The sequence below is a fragment of the Phaethon aethereus genome (assembly GCF_964289735.1).
Source record: "Phaethon aethereus genome assembly, chromosome: 2".
In the NCBI taxonomy this organism is placed as follows: domain Eukaryota; kingdom Metazoa; phylum Chordata; class Aves; order Phaethontiformes; family Phaethontidae; genus Phaethon; species Phaethon aethereus.
The window spans coordinates 114,293,216-114,309,902 of record NC_138582.1 but is presented as its reverse complement, the minus strand read 5'-3'; the positions used below and the strand labels follow the sequence as shown (position 1 = coordinate 114,309,902).

Genomic DNA, 16,687 nt, shown 5'->3' with positions numbered 1-16,687 from the left:
GGGTGCAGTCATGGAGCCCAGCACAGCAGAAAACATGCCGGAAGAGGCAGCGCTTATGGAGCAAATGCCATTCACCTCTACCAGTGAGTAGCTTCATGACCACAGTGCATTAGTTCCAGTTTTTGCTGGTGTAACTGAGCCTGGGCATTGACTCACTGGTTCACTTTGAAATGAAATGCACATTAGTGTCACCAAGAGAAAGAGGCTGGGTTGGTCTTTTCGAGTTTTGATTAGTTACCAGACATACTTGCTGTTCTGCTTGTTTCTTTGCTATTTTTAATGGCTGTTTAAATGTCTTAATTTTGTAAAGCCAGGATACAGTGGAAAAACATTTAAGATTGTCAGATTGCTTGCAATCACTTTGATTTATTTGGCTAGTCTGAGAACTGAGCCATTCATTTTCTACTTGTTTTACATGCCATGACCATGATGCTTTTGAAGCCATAACTCTGTGTTATGTCAATGGGCATTTACTTATTTTAAAACACACGATCCATCCACGAAGCTGTATGTGCTAAAAGGGATGTACAAGACCGTTCTCCCGGCAGAGGAACTGTTACTGCGAATAAGAACCAGTGACTCAGCAAATTACATCTCAACAATTCGCATTAAAAAAAAAAAAGCCTCCAGTATGGAATACTGCAATTTTGTTATTTCATTGTATGAAATATTCTGTAAGACCCTGATCGTCTCGCCACAAATGTGGCATGCAATGAAGGGATTATAGACTACCCAAATCACCAAACATGCCCATAATTTCACTATCCAGTCATTTAAAAAAGAAGGCTGAAAAACAGAATACCAAATACTACAAAAGATGAGAATGGGACTAAGAATAGCTTTCTGGTCCCCTCCCTCCTCTGGAATGGATTAAACATGACACAATCTCAGTATCATTATGCAAGGCAGTGACAGCTATCTGTGTGTGTGTTTACAAGAACCTTAAACATTTGCTAGGGATCAAAGGGCTGATGGTTTTACATTTCTTATTTGCTTGAACCTCCTAATTTCTTGTGCTCCATGAGTCTGAAACTACAGCCTAGGGGTACCATGGCAGTGCATTTCTAAACTGGTTGTCCGCTTCAGTGCGATGTATCCAATGCATATAGAGAGGATTTCATCGCTGTATACTCCTTTCACATTGTGCCTGGTTATTTTGTGCCTATATGTTTAGGGGGAAAAGTTGCAATAATTCTACAAGGTCTAGTTTGAGTAACAGAAAATTGCAAAGTCATTTCATCAGACCTTTCTTTTAAAAAAAAAGAAACAACCAAAACAAAACAAAAACATGCACTTCACACGTTTACATTGGTTTACAATTAAAAAAAAAAGGAAGCATACAGACATTCAAAAAGGGGGAGAGAGAGAGAAAAGAGAGAGGCGGGGAGGAATGGGTGTAGCAATACTGATTCAAAACTGAAATGGAAGACAGTTTCTCCCTAGAACACTTTAGGGTTTTCAGAGTCCTTATTCCATAAAAGGAATATACTTGAAACACATCCCATTTAGGTGAGATGAGATTGCTAAAATACATACACAACTAAAAAATATGAGTCTTTTTTTTTTCATCTGTTATCTCCTAAGGGTTTTTTGTTGCCTTTTTTTTTTTTTTTGATGTCTATTGCATAACAGCAAGAAACTTGCTTTCTTCTGCAAGTGAGGTCAACAAAGAGCTCATGTCCCCAATAGCCATGTTGGTTGTGCTTACGGGCATAGCTGGGAATGTAAGAGACGCTCGGGGAGTGGTGAGGCGTGAGGAATTACGGGAGAGATTCTGAATGATACTCGGGCTCAGGGCTCCCGAAATTAAGCTGACATGGTCCCCATCATCTATGATAGCATCGAAATCAATCTGCACACCCTCTAGGCTGTTGCTGTCAATGCTGTCAACTGTGCTCGACACTTGGTTAGCCCCCGGGGAAAGAAGCTCCGATGAGTTTGCAGTCGCAGTCCCCTGCAGCAGGCAGTTAGTTTCCGAACCGAAGAAGGAACCTGTTTTCATAGCTTGGTGGCTAAATCCTGTGGTTTGGTCATATAACTGACCAGAGTAATTCTGCACGTTAGAGCAGAACTGCTGTGATTGACCTTGCATCTCCATCTTAATGGTGTTTACCCTGTACGTCTGGTTGCCATCACTTACGTGTCCTTGCTGTTGTGCCAGGTTGTTTCTCAACACATTTTGCCGTCTGTTGCCACTGTAATTAGAGCATGGCTGGTAACTTTTGGCCACCAATAAACCTGAAGGCTGGCTGCCAATGGTGTGAGACACCGGCGGACAACTCTGTGGCCCTTGATACAGACTGCTTTGTGAGGTAGGACTAACCTGCCCTAGCATCATTTGACCAGACTGATTGACTCCCTGGTAATGAATGCCATCTCCGACTGGCTGGTTTTGCAAATATTCCTGTTCCATCACATTCCTGTTCTGCATCCCATTTGCCATACTGGTGGCTTGATCACTGGATGCCATGGGATGGCTGAAATTTTGCTGGTTCCCACTTACTGGCATGTTGCTGCTTCTCAGCTTCTGCCCTTGAACTGCCACACCACAGGAATTGTCCATTGCCCCAGACATCATTGCTTGCCTGCTGATGCTTTCACTGTAAGGTTTATTGGGCTGCACATTGAAAGAATTACCAGCTCCGCTGCCAAGGACCGTGTTTTGCTGTAAACCATAAGAACTGTTGTTCTCCACCAAGTTCTGATAGCTGTTCTGCTGGGCCATGCTGCTTCTCTCCAGGTTCTGCTGCTGAACCATCATATTGTTATACAGTCCAAAGGCCCGAGTCTGCTGCACTGCTGAGCGCTGACCACATTTCAGTTTCGAAGGAGATAAGTCAGAACTTCCTGAGCTTACTTCATTCCACTGAATGGGCAAGTCACTCTTGTTTGCCTCGGAACCTGCCTGCTGATTGCTCGGTGGAGGGGCTTGGTCAAAGCTGCTGGGGTTGTTGTTTTCTAACACTGAGCTGTGATGCATTTTGTTGCTGTCTACGACACTGTTCAACAAGTGGTCGTACATGCCCTGGTTCTGGGAATTCAGATACTGAACCACATCATCTGGCAGGAGATCCTCATCATTCAGACTGCCACCTGCTTCCATCGTAGCAGCCTCCAGGGCAACATTCTCACTGATGCTTGGAGGACATGGGGAGCTGAAGCCGCGGAAGACGCCACCCTCAGAACGGGTATAGTTCTGAAGAACAAGGTTGCGCTTTTCCATGGATGGAGGCAAAGCGGGAGGGTTAACGCTATTAAGACTGTTGAAACGCTGGACTCTAGGGACAGAGAAGTTGTCAGAGGCCATTCTGACTGGATCACTGGCTCTCCTCGTCCCGTTTCCTAGAGCATCATGAGACAGAAAATGCCTCCTGCTGTAACCATTTGCCCCACCATCACTACATCTTCGAGGGGCATTCACTGGAGGCAGTGGAGATACTCCGGACTCCCTGCAGTCACCCAAGAGTGCCATCCTTGTTTTGAGACTCATCCTCTCCATGTTAGGCAGTGGAGTTGGTGGGGGTCCACCAGTAGCTGCTGCATATTTAGCTTTCAGCCTGTATTGCTGGGCCGGGGTGAGGCTGAGAAGACTTGGCAGGTCATCACACTGGCTCGCTTCACTGGAGCGCCGGGAGGCATCTGTCGAGATGGGGTCATAGGAGTCTGCAACACTCAGGTTCTGTGGTCTTCCCTCCGCCTGAGAGGCGTCGCTGGACCTCCGGCTGGAGAAGCAAGGTGAGATTCCAGAGGACCTGCGGCTGCTCAAGTAGGCTGAACTGATCGTGCTAGTATTGCTGTCCCTCCTGTTCAGCATGTTCAACACAGTGATGTCCGTACTTGAAAGTTCGTTCCTGTTTGGCAGAATAGTCATGGATCCTCCTACACTGCAGCTGCTGTTCGACTGGGTACCTGGAGGTAAAATTTGCAGTTAAACAAATGGGCATCACCCAAAAAACGGTACAGAAAACACCCAGTAAAGAAGAAAGGGAAAAATAGAGGAAGAGCCAGCATCATCACAGCAAATCACAGCAGGGCTCTTTTTTGAAAGAAGTAGGGATAAAAGCTGTGTTCTTAGGTTAAAAGCTAATTCACAGACTCAAGGGTAACACTTCAGTGAGAATCCCAGCACAAAAAATTATAGGCCATAGCCACAAACTGTCATCAGCTGGTGTAGTGCTCCAGCCTGCAGTGCAGCTATGCTGACTGATGTGCCAAAAGGACACATTCATACGGGAGCTTTTTATAGGCAAAATATAATTGAACAGGCATTTGCATGGAATGGCAAAATATACAAATTGGAGGCTATTCAAGGTCATTTCTAAGACATCTTGAAATATTCTTGAAACAACTCCTAACAACTGCAAAACATCTTTGCTGATTTCCTTGTTTTATTTTTAAGTAAACAGAATACATTTCTTATATTTACATAGTTTCTTTTGATGGAATGAGTTTTGGAAAACCTGGGCTGTCACTGCTGGGTGGAGTGCAGAAGCCTACCGGCACGTTGTAGGCAACATAGAGGCAGCAGGGACATACGTTTTGGCCACAAACGGCTCCTTGTACGAAAACAACTATTGATCTTCAGGGTTTAATCTTGCCTTGCTCCCACTCATGGATATCTGCCCTTTGTAGCAGTTGTATCTGTAGATATGATTACTCATACGTGTGGAAGCAGTTTATTTAAAGGGCAGCCTAACACATCTATGCAAAGGGTGCCTTGTTAAAGCCTCATCTGAAACACTTCCATACAATAAACTGGCAGGTATTTATTTCACCTGCCTTGCCTCAAAACAAGACAGGATTATGATGATTTTGGGTCCAAACCTTTAACTGCAGGGAATATTTCAAACGCGATGCGTGGTTCCCCTGCTGGCCCCCGTTCTGTAAAACACGGGACTATCTGGCTTCTCTCAGGGCGGATAGTAGGACTTGTAATGAGGGGATAAACAAAAAGTGATCAATTTACAAACTATTCTCACAGCTGCTGAGTTTCATAAGCTGCGCTACTGTTTTGCAAGGGTAGCAAGATTGTGCTAGCAAGCAACAAATTTAAAGACAAAAAGTGTTACCACTCCTGCTATGTGTATCTCACCATTTCCTATGAGAGGCGGCAAGGTCGGGGCTTTGGAAGGTGGAACGGGGTTCAGTCTTGGAAGCATTCCATTAACTTGTTTCAACCTTTCTAATTTCACTTGCTCCATCCATTTGGTCCCTGTCATATTCCTCCTGGCCTGTAAGCCAAGCGCTGTGGTGGCTGTGGAAATGGTAGAGTCCATGATTGGGGTTTCATCGATGACACTGAGGTCTCCTACACTACCACCACCAGTCAGAGTAAGCTCGATCCCATTGTTGGAATAGTTGCTGATGGGGGACTGTTCGCTGCTGCATGTAGACTGACCACCAGGGCTTGGCTGAGATGTCTGTTGAAGTGAAATAAGAAAGAAAAGAACGTGAGGGCTAAGCAAACAATGTTAACAAGAGCACTTACAGCAAATGTGGGTCTAAATGGAGCCAAAGAAAAACAAATGTAAAGAAAAGTTTAACATTAAATGATGAGAGTGATCATCAATTAAAAGGCTTTCTAGATATTGATTTTAACTGCAGTGAATGCCATTGCAAAACTTTGAGATTAAAATCCACTTTAGTATCTTGCTGATAGTATGCATTATATCTACATGAGACACTTCTTTCAGTTATTCCCATAATTGCTTTTATCACTTCATGTCATTTGTGAGCAGGGATGGATGGATACTGTACTTTGGGCATGCGCTGTTCCCAACTGAAGCTGCAGCTCAATAAGCCAAATGAGAATTCAGCCATGTTATGAGGTCTAATTTACATGGCTAGGCTTGCAGCAAGCAAACAAACAAACAAGACTCCAACAACACTGGAATTTGTTTTTTTTTTTAAATTAGACTCGTGGCTAAAGAATATAAGTATTTTCCAAGCCTAAGGCTCATTGTTAGGAGCAGCGGTTGGCCTGAAATGTTGGCATGTAATAAAAGAGGGACAAAGCATCAGTGCAAAAAATACTGTATCATATTATCAGCATCCTGTGACCCTAGCAGCATTTGGGTCTAATTTATACCTCCTCTTATACCTAACTTACATCACCTCTGCCCTGAATCAGGAAGGCGATGATCTACTGAATCAAATCCTTCATTTCATTAGAATTTATGATTTTATAAAAATTTAAGAATTTAAGTACACAATACAGGCCGCTAATCTAGGGGGATATAAACCCACCGCAATAGCTGCTTCTTTCTTAACAGTGTTCCCTGCTGCTCTAGTGGAATTCTTGCTGTGGGGAAACATGGGCTTAATTTACTTTTTATACTCATAAAGTTCTTGTAAAAGAATGGGAAAATTTCTCTGACAAACTGAAACACTCAGACAGATAGACCGACAGACAAAACAGACAGGACAAGACAGACAGAAGTCTCTGGAAGTAATATCTCACTGTAGGTCATATCAGTGTGATCACAAATCAGTGGGGCATGCAGTATCATTTTGCTCCCAAGAACAGTTTAATTATTTCACTTTTGGGGTTTCTCCTGTGTTTTTTTTAATATTTTTTTCTGCCAGCCTGTGATTTTTGTGCACATTTAACTGACAAATGCTAGCTAGAATTTCTGAGGTAGCAGTGACCGCTCTTGCTTTTAACATCAGTGAATGAAGACACAGATTCATGGCACTACTGTAGCTTCATATGCCCCTGAGGAGTCCCTTAAGATGCAATAACTATTTTATTATTTCTAACTTGAATGATGATACTTAGAATTATGAGGCCACACTGAGCAAGTTCATTTCCAGATCCTGGCGATGGCACATTTGGTGACAAGAATAGAAATAACAGTTATTATACAGAAGAGAGTTTGTGCTTCTGGACGATAGCTCCGTATGAAGAGTAATAATGGTCAGAAGCGTGTTCTTGTAGCTCACATGTCAAGATCACAGTGAGGTAGGTTACAGAAGTAAGAACTGTATTATGGAGAACATACATTTCTAGACGTGCAATAGAGAAAAAAATGGATGTCTCATCTAGAAGGGAAGGTACGAAGACATTTCTGAAAACATTTCACCAATATAAGTCAGATTTTTCACATGTCAAGTGTTGCAAAATGCTCACAGCACATTACATTTGGGAATGAGTTTGATGGATTGCACACTACTAAATAAAGGAATGATTGGACAACAGGCAGAAGGCTAAAATAAAGACATAAATAATGTTGCAATAAGAAAAACAGCAGAAAAGTTAAAATGCCCTCACCTTATTACCCACTGTCCTTAGGAAGTTAGAACAAGACATTTAAGAGCATTAGACAGAAAAGACATTGGATTAGTTGAAAAACAGAAAATATATCTTATAGTTCATACAAGCAACGAAAAGCAGAAATACAGAATTGTTTTTAGATGTATTTCAGTGAGAAATATTTAATACTACGTAAGCAATCAGCATTAATACCACTCTCCCGCAAATTTTATTCATGTTAAAACCATCTACACTCAACATACCTCAATAACACTACAGATTTACCTAGCTAAGCAAGAGGGGAATGGGGTTTGTTCCTTTCTAGTCTAAGGTAGTTATCACCAAAAACGGCAGAGGATCTCCTTTAGACTTCAGTGGGAGTGAACTCTGGGGCCTTGGAAGTTTCTGAATTCAGAACTAATACTCCACAGTTCGGGTATAAGCCTTAGGCACAATATAGCAGTAACTCGTATTTCAATGAGTAATCACTTTCAATTGCAGCATGATTAACAATATGAGCAGAATTTGGAGGGCTTGTATTTCTAGTCCCTAAGGGTTGGGTCCAGATGAATCGTAGACTCAGATGTGGAAGAGGATGGAGTGACTGCCTTTGCTAGTTTTAATCCTTGTGGAGAGGATGGACAGCACATGAAATGCAAGAAAATGAAAGAAAAACGTCTTTATTTAAGAGAGCATGTCAAAAAATGTAATAAGGTTCTTTCAACATTCAAGGCTATACTGGTTTAACACAATACATGAAGGTAAACCAGTGAAAAGACCTGCAGAGACTCTTAATTTAAGCTCAATTTAGTTAAATTCGAATTAGGTACACTTAGTAAAGTTAAATTAAGTATTAGATTAACATAAGAGGTCACTTTACAATAGAGAGCAAATGTTATCAAAAGATCTCCTCCTGCTGTTTAAGAAAGTCAGTTTATTTTGTTTCGGTTTGATCCATGACCTGACAACCTGAAGCCCCTTAAAATCTGATTGTTTCCCCAGGTTCTCCAAAAATTATCATCATTAATATCATCATTTTAGACTTTTGGACTTCTTTTTCTTTTGCATTCCAGTTTTGAGCCCGCAGGATTCACATAACTTTCTTCTGTAAACAGGAGAGCGGAAAAAAATGCCTTTTTAAAAATGTAAACTGTTATTTTGTCATAATATGCTGATTCCAAAAGATGGAGCTTTAAGAGAAACAATTATTGTGAGTGTTGCCAACACTGCACTTACTGCATATTGCACAGACCAGAGGTAATCTTTTTATTTGATATTTCTTAGGCTTTAAAAACATTTTACAATGTAAACAAAAAAGAAAACCTCACAAAACCTAACCTTTTGAGCTAGTTTCCGGGTCTGAGCATTTCATAAACGGATTATTAACTGTTTGCAAGAAGAAAAAGGACAAAGGGAGCGGCACGGTGTATTGCATACCATTGGTTTTTCTGACTTGACCGCTTTCACTTGGAGGCATTCTTCACGCTTTGAGGTAGTGTTGCTGAGGTCCTTCTGCTCACCAATTGCACCCTGAGTCTGATGGCCTGGTGACCGGGTCTGAGAGTGGCTGCCTGGGTCTCTTGGTGGCGGAGGCCTCGGGTGAATATCTCCCCGCTGTTTCTTGGTGACATGTGCCTCTGGGCCATGCACGGTCTTTACGTGTTTCCGGAGAGAACTGGGGTCTGTGTAGCGCTTTGTGCAGCCTGGTATCTTGCAAACATACGGTTTCTGCCAAGACAGGAAAAACAGTTAAATTAGATTTAATTCCACGTGGGACTTCTGAAGAGCTCCCTGGAGCACAGCTGATGTTGAGTTATATGCTTTCACGGTGAATTTGTTATCTAATTTATGGTCTCTACAGTGACTGTACCTAGTGAAACCTATTAATACCCCTTGGTTTTGAGGGTATCCATTAATGCTATATAGTTTAGAGAGGGTAGAGCCTCTCATGATATGAGCTGGCACTGCATTGACTTATCATAGCAGAATAGTCAACAGAGCTATGGCAATTTATGAAGATTGGCCTATTTTTCTATCCTGTCCATTGCCCTCAGCAGTTTGATATCCCATTTCTAGTATGCCCAGTACCTACTCCTTGACATTCAGAGGCACACCACCCCCTTCAAAACATGTTGGGACATTTGTTCAGGCAGGATTATCTGAGCAAGCATTTTACAGGATACAGTACCATAAGCATTTTCACATTGCAGCGATATATGCACTAGTACTATTAGTGCTACTAGTATAACTAATCATTCTTTTTTTTAAAAAAAATGCTTCCTTTGTCTGTGAATTTCTCTAGTTCACTAAGCAATACAGAATAAAGTAAATTTACTGTCTTATAATTTAAAAAAGACTTTGTTCTTGTATTATAAGAGGATTAGAAAGAAGAGTTCAGTCCTTCCTAAACACTTTAACTGCCTCAGGAAACAATGTAGCATTCACTCACTTTTATTACTGAATTGTTTCCAAGAAACTACTGTTTTACAGTCTTATTTATACTGGTCCTCAAGAAAAAAAAGAGACCCTCATGCAGAGTTCCTCAAAGGGGCTCTCTGTCTGCTTACACATGGCACTGTGGAGCTTTTGACAAATGTAGCTTCTTCATGGCTATCTAAGGCCTGAGCCTGCTTCCACTGACGTCAGCAGAAAAAAACTCCCATTCACTTGAATAGGAGCAAAAATGACAATCGTGCAATTTAAAGTTGATGCTGAGTTACTGAGGCAGGTTTTCTCAAGATGCTATGGAAGTACAAGTCAGTTATCTCTCTTCTTATGTGTAAGGCATATCTGCATCAAGATATATCAGCTGCTTTTAAATCTGTCTATAGGTTACCTACTTAAAACCAAAACGGCACTGCAAGGAAGTGCTGAATTTGGTCTGTGCTTTCCACAGTATTCATGGCACTCCATCAGTGTACATTGCCTAAGAATATCAACCTGCTTCACTGTGAAATAATGGTGAAGGAAATTTTTCATTTGCCCTTGCTGCTGCACCTACCAGAAATGATGTGCAGCAGAAAATTTTCTTGGTGACTTACTTTTAAGACATGAAATCCTGATCTTAAAACACAAGGAGTCATGTCTTTAAGTTTGAGAGAATCTTACCCATCAACTAGGCAATAAACAGATTGGTTCAGGTAATGAATGAAAAAAAACCTCAGTCAGCTATTGGCAAGACTTGGTAAACTTCCTTCTACCTTGGTGACAATTCACAAAATTGCTGCTGGGCTTCCGTACAGTTGTTAGTTGGGCTGCTGAGAGCACACACTGCTGGCACGGGGCGAACTCAGAGATGTGCAATGCTCTCTGCTTCCCTTGTAACTCAAGAGATGCTGCAGGGACCAGGGGACTGGAAGAAGATGAATGCTCCCAGGAGATTCTGCCAGCCCTAGTGATTGCCTGCGACAGACCTGACAGACAGCTAGAGGAGGATACAAGCCTTGTAGAAATGGATATAGCTGCTATGATTTCCACAGCAGACAGTCACCACGCTGGTATGTCCTGCCCTTTCAGTACATCCAGGTTTAGGCTAGGGGTATAGGGTACAGGTACAGGTCACGGTGGAGAGACTGGGCTCCAAGAAGCAAGATTGAGATGATGTGACTCCCTCTGTAGCCTGAAATGGGGCAATAAAACAGGGACAAGGCATGAAGATGGTGTGATTCCTGAAAGAGGGGGCAGCAGTAACAGAAAACACATATAACAAAGAGATGCGACAGTGAGAGTTTGGGGGACAGCTGTGACTGCCACAACTGGTTCGCTTGATAACGATCAAATTCCCTTCACTGCATCCCTACTCCATGAGGTCTGTTCAGGATGGAAAGACTGAAATAGCTTACAGAAGAAGGAAAAGGCAGAACTTACAGGGCAACCCAAATTTTCCAAACCTGGGAGACTTCTCCCTAGCCGCCCGCAGCAGCCATGCTGCAGGATGCTGCAGGAGCCGGGGCTCGGCTCGGCTGCCACCGGGTGTCACCACCCACCCAGGCAAGGAGACGCGCTCCAGGAGTTGGATGAGCCCCTCCAGCTCTTGAGGGAAAGATGGGAGTTTTTCAGGGAAACCAGGATCTGTCCTGGTTAACGCTTGTGTTTCCATTGCACCCCTCCTTCAAACCTCTCTTACACTTAACAAAAAGATCAGCAAGCTCTCTAGGTCTGTATGACATGGGAATTATTGTGCTGGTAAAAGCCATCTAGAACTACATTCCTTTCAGGTTGCTGAGGGTTTCTGTGCCTGTCCTCTGGCATAAATTGCTACGACAACACTGTAAGTCCGTTCAACACAGAATTTTATTACTTTGTGTGTTATTACTGTGCTTACTTACCTCATTGGAATGAGTCCTGTTTTGGTGCTTGGCCCTGTCGGATGCATTGGAGAAAGCTTTGTTGCAGCCTTCATGTTCACACACATATGGTTTCTCTCCGGTGTGAGATCTCAAGTGCGTTTTCAAGTTTTCTAGTCTGGAGTAGGCCTTTGTACAACCTTCAAACTGCAGACAAAAAGTAAGTCTGGATTAATTTTAATCTTTCCACTTGCAGGAAACAGTAAAAGCTGGCCTATAAAAGTTTAGAAACTTTCCAAGCCTTCATAATCTTGCCCATTATAATTTTCTGTTGATTTGTTGGATTTTAATTTTACCCAGGCAAACCCCATCACAGCTCAAGTGAAAATGCTTCCAGCATTATGTAAATCTTCTCTTACAGGACAGCAGAGTATTTGTGTACTTCATCGAAGACAGAAATCCATTGCAAAGTCATTAGGAAGCTGGTGGCCAGCAGTAACACCCAGCTCTGTTAAGAGAAAGTGCTTTTAAATAACTAAGCAAACGGAGCCCTGTTTAATAATGACTTTTGGGGTTTCTTTGCACTTTAAACTTGAGGAGGTGGGCCAAATTATCCCATGAATCTGTTCTCCTAAACCTCTTGTCATCTGGGCAAGCTGGATAACAAAGCAGACACGGTAGTCTCTTCTCCAACAAATGTCTGACAGACAACCCCCTTTACTCACAGTGCATTTGTGTGGCTTTTCCCCTGTATGTCTCCTCATGTGGACCACCAGCATATACTGGGCTTTGAATGGTTTCTGCTCCCGGGAACAGTCCAGCCATCGGCACACAAACTCTTTCTTCTCGCCGTGTATATGGTCATTGTTTATATGCTGTTTAGGTAGAAGAGAGATTACAGCTTAACAGAAACGTAACACCGTCATCAGCCTTCCCACAGCTTTGCACTGGAAGAGCACCAGAGGGCTCTGGTGTGAACCAGGACCCTGTGGTACTGAAAGAGTAAGAAGATTGTCTGCACTCCAACGGGGTTCAACTCATAGATCTCGTTGGAAGTCCACTGAGGCCTATGAATTTGTTTCTACTGACATCAACAGGCTTTGGATCAGGCCTCAGGGGTACAGGTTGTTAAATGGATCCTGGATAATTTCCTGCATGGCACCACTTGTGTGATTCACATTGAGTAATGCCTTCTTAGATCAGGGAAGCCTTACTTAAGTGCCACTCAACAAAAACAAGGTTAACAAAATCAGGCATTTAAAAAAACATCCTCCAACCTGAAAAATCAACAGAACTGCTAAACCAAGTTTTCACCAAAACTTTTAACAGTTCTCCCTGCTACCCATATTTTCTTTCAGTAAATGTATTGGGTTAGTGTACACATTGTGGTGGGGGAAAAAACCCTACATGCTGTAGCAACAAAAATCTCCGAGCTCCGAAGCACCCCATCAAGCCAGCTTTTGCCATTGCCAAGTACGGCTCCGCCTGGAAGTCGCTGGGAGCAACACTTGCCCCAGGCCTGTTGACATGCATGGACACATCTTGCTGTGGTCAGTGTCATCTGTGTGAGTGTATGCAGGGACAGGCCGGGGCTGTGTACCTTTTACTCTTCCAGAAAAGTAACTTGCTCTGTTCCCTTCACTAAGATCCAGTTCAGCAGAGCATTTAAATATGGATTTAATTCTCGCTGATTGTGTTTCTGAGCAGAAACGGGCAGGTGAATCAGGTCTGGCCTCAAGATAGGTCTGTTTTTTCAAAGTTTAACTGTTTGAATTTTTCTTGCACAGTTTCAGAAAACAACAAAAGCACCCTACCCCTGGACCTTCGAAGGCTTATGAAGGCTGGAATTTCAGCAGGAGCTACCTGACTCATCCTCCCCAACTCTCTTGGAGAAACCCTGCTTCAGAGACTTCCCCATTGCTGTGCTTTCTACCATAGCTTACTAGCTGTGCCACTAGATGGCCACATTTCTCAGCGAATGCGATTATTTCCATTAAGGTACTAGACAAAATCCTTCCAGAGTTTATATTTGATCACAGAACAAGAATGAAATCTGGATTTACTCCGTAAGTAGCTCACAGAAAAAGCCAGCCGTACAGAAACTCAGTAGTTCATACTGGAACACAAAGAAGATAATCCCGATCTTTTCTGAAGTCCTGAAAACAATCAGAAAACCAAATAAAATCACTTCTGTTCACAATTATGCGGCATTGCCATGGCAAACAGATGTGCATTGCCTATAAAAGATGACTGCTCTTTTTCTCCTTCTGAAACTTTATTGCCATTTCTTAAAAGTTGTGATGGCGCGCAGAGCGCATGAAGAGAGCAGATGTGCTGGACAACGTACAACATGTAATCTGCAGGAGTTTTATGTTTCAAGTGCAGATCTCTAGTCCATTCATACTAGACACGCCCGTAGCAAAAGCGTACAGATGCCCTGCACTGTGAAATGGCATCGGAAGAGTACAACGAGGTTAACGTGCACTCGTCTCTCCTGAAAAAGAAGAGAAGTAACGGGACAAAACTCAATGCATTAAAGTAATTCTTAGCCAAATCTTGCTGTAAACATTAGACTGTGAGTTATTTGGTTAAACTTAACACGGCGAAGAGGGAAATGAAAATTGAGTGTGTGACACAGGCTTTCCATTCGATACAAAAACTTCAAGGCTGGTTCAATCAGTTCACAACAGCACTTCCCTTTCCCTCCTGCTGTGTGGACACGCAGGCACCACGGACGGTCTTTCAGAGAGATTCTCCATAGGACACTTCTTCTCTTTGCCCATGCAAATGAGCTCGCTCCTTGCCCTCCAGACCTCCAGCCCTTCCCATGGGCATAAAATTCCTGTCCCCACTCCCTCCCCAGCCCAGGCTCCCTGCAGCAGCTGACAAAGGATGGTGACTCGACCATTCGCCTCTCTCCATCACTCCATTGACTCACCTGCCAAGTATCTTGCGATCACCCTCAGGTCACTGCACAACTGTGTCCCTCTGTACTCGTCTGCCCTGCTCTCTTATCCTGTCACTCCTTTCCTACTCCCTGTGCTTTTCCTACAATCAAACCCCTCTTCACGCTGTTTCCCCTCATTGCTTTGAGGCTCCAAGTGGCCTCTGAGAGCTCACCTGCAAAGCCATCTCATTCTCATTCAAACCCTCTGAGCATCTTCACCTTCAGGTAAAGCCTAGAAGAAAGAAGCCCATGACATCATCTGCTAATCTGCATAATTGCTTTAGCTCTCAAGTGAGCTGCTCAATTGCTTTTTGCAGAGGGGTGATATTTTAGCAGATCTATAAATGTGCCCAAATACTGGAAGGCCGGTCTGGAAGAAGACACTTGCTAGACATTAAATCGGCACAAGCAGGAGGCCAACAGCAGAAATCAACAGTGCTCTCAGGTAAGGAGATACACAGCATTTGTAATCTTGGCCACGTAGGGTCAGATTCAAATGCCCTCACTCGCTCGAGTTATCATTTGAAAACTGATCAGTCATCTGCTACGGGCACATAGGCAGAACTACACAAATACAAACCAGGCACTACACCTACACCAGGATTTTTCACCATTATCATTTGGCAGAGACAATGCTCAATATTTAAGTGTTTAAAGGAAGAGGGAGGTCTTGCTGTGTGAACAACAGCAATTAGAAAAGTTCAGAAGTTTGTGAACTCTGGCATTCAGGTTCTTTGACTTGGATAATTACCTTTGGATTTTGCACAGTGTTTTTGGCTCCCTGGTCTCTATTATGAGAGGGAATGAATAGTTTTGAGCTTGTAAAACAAAGAACAGTCAGGAATAAGAGTATTATGCAAAGCAGAAGCTTTGGTACAGTACAATAAGGATTTATAGGGTTTCAATTTATAATCTGTTTGTAACCTTATTACACCCATGAAATGTCACATTCCAGGGACTAGATCAGAAGGATTTTTTTTTTCCTGGTGAAATTGAATTTTGATGCAGTTTCAGGGTGTGAAAAGGCTTTTCTTTTAATTTTGTAGGCCCAAACCTGCAAGTTTTACTTACATTGGTAATCCTTATTACAGTAAATAGGCGCATGAAAGCCAATGATATTACTCCCTAGTGTCAGGTTTGCTAACATAAGGCTCTGAAGCACCGGCTCTGTATTATTAGGAATTTCTGACCTGAAAAAAAAAAAAGCCCCCATTAAGAGCTGGAATTCTAATAGCTATTTCCCATTGCACACAGCTCCAAAAAGCTGCTAACAGGGGTCATTTGCAGAATACCAGTCACTTTCATGCCACTTCAGTGTCATTACCAAATCTCAGTCTGTCCTGGTTTATTTTCTTTTCTTTAAAGAATGTTGTTGTTATCATTTGGCTCCAAAATACCCTAAAATGAACAGAGGGAGCTGACCTAAATACTGTTTTTTGTCTCAGAACACCCTGGCTTTGAAGGAGGAAGCTCTGAGATGGATTTCAATTCCAGAGCAAAAATGCCACCAAATTCACCGAAATCAAGGCTGAAGTTGGCCTGTCATCTCTCCTGGGGAAGCTCAAAAACCAGAGGTAACAGGAAGCACAACCTGCAGTGTCCTGGGAACATAAATGCTTACATGGTAAGAAATACTACTTGAAAAGGGAACACCTTAAAACATACATGTTCTCATATAATCAATGCATACCGTACGTGCAACTTCATCTTGTAGCAGACCATGTGTGGTGACACTGGAGGTATGACCTGCAATAATCTTACTGTTCTATTTATTTCCCTCCTCCATGTGTTTTTTAGAGTAAAAGGAGTATCTAAGCATATCCTAGCTGGCTGCTTGGTACCCATTAGCTATTCAATACATAAACAAAGATTAAATGTGCTCTCACTGTTAGTCAAACAGCAGGAGGAAAGCCCCTTCGTACCGGCAGAATGAGTTAGCAACAACAGAAAAGGAATGACTGTCACCCTGCAACTCACAATGCATGTAAAAGCAAAGTGTTATTTAGTGGATAAAGCAGAAAACACTGGGAAAATCTCCTGATTCTGCTTTTTAACCTAGACACAGTACCCTATGTATGCCAGGAGAAAACTGCAAAGAGACCATGCTTTATTAGTATAATGTGGTAAGTTAGTGGCAGAGTGGAAGGCATAACACCATTGCCAAAAACTAGTTCAATTTCAGTTATTCAATGACAATTCTAG

General features: G+C 42.6%; 1 protein-coding gene across 2 annotated transcripts in view; it reads right to left on the bottom strand.

Annotated features, from left to right (window-relative positions):
- Nucleotides 1-322: 322 nt before the first annotated feature.
- The window catches only part of GLI3 (GLI family zinc finger 3), a gene marked incomplete at its 5' end in the record, with an annotated part of 201,889 nt that continues 185,524 nt past the window's right edge, over nucleotides 323-16,687 (bottom strand). For both annotated transcript variants that reach the window (XM_081996622.1, XM_081996623.1), the window contains 5 exons: nucleotides 323-3,909; nucleotides 5,093-5,420; nucleotides 8,690-8,980; nucleotides 11,581-11,745; nucleotides 12,264-12,413. In XM_081996622.1, the coding sequence (XP_081852748.1) occupies nucleotides 1,619-3,909; nucleotides 5,093-5,420; nucleotides 8,690-8,980; nucleotides 11,581-11,745; nucleotides 12,264-12,413 (3,225 nt within the window). In that variant the 3' untranslated portion in view covers nucleotides 323-1,618. The remainder of the gene's footprint in view (nucleotides 3,910-5,092; nucleotides 5,421-8,689; nucleotides 8,981-11,580; nucleotides 11,746-12,263; nucleotides 12,414-16,687) is intronic.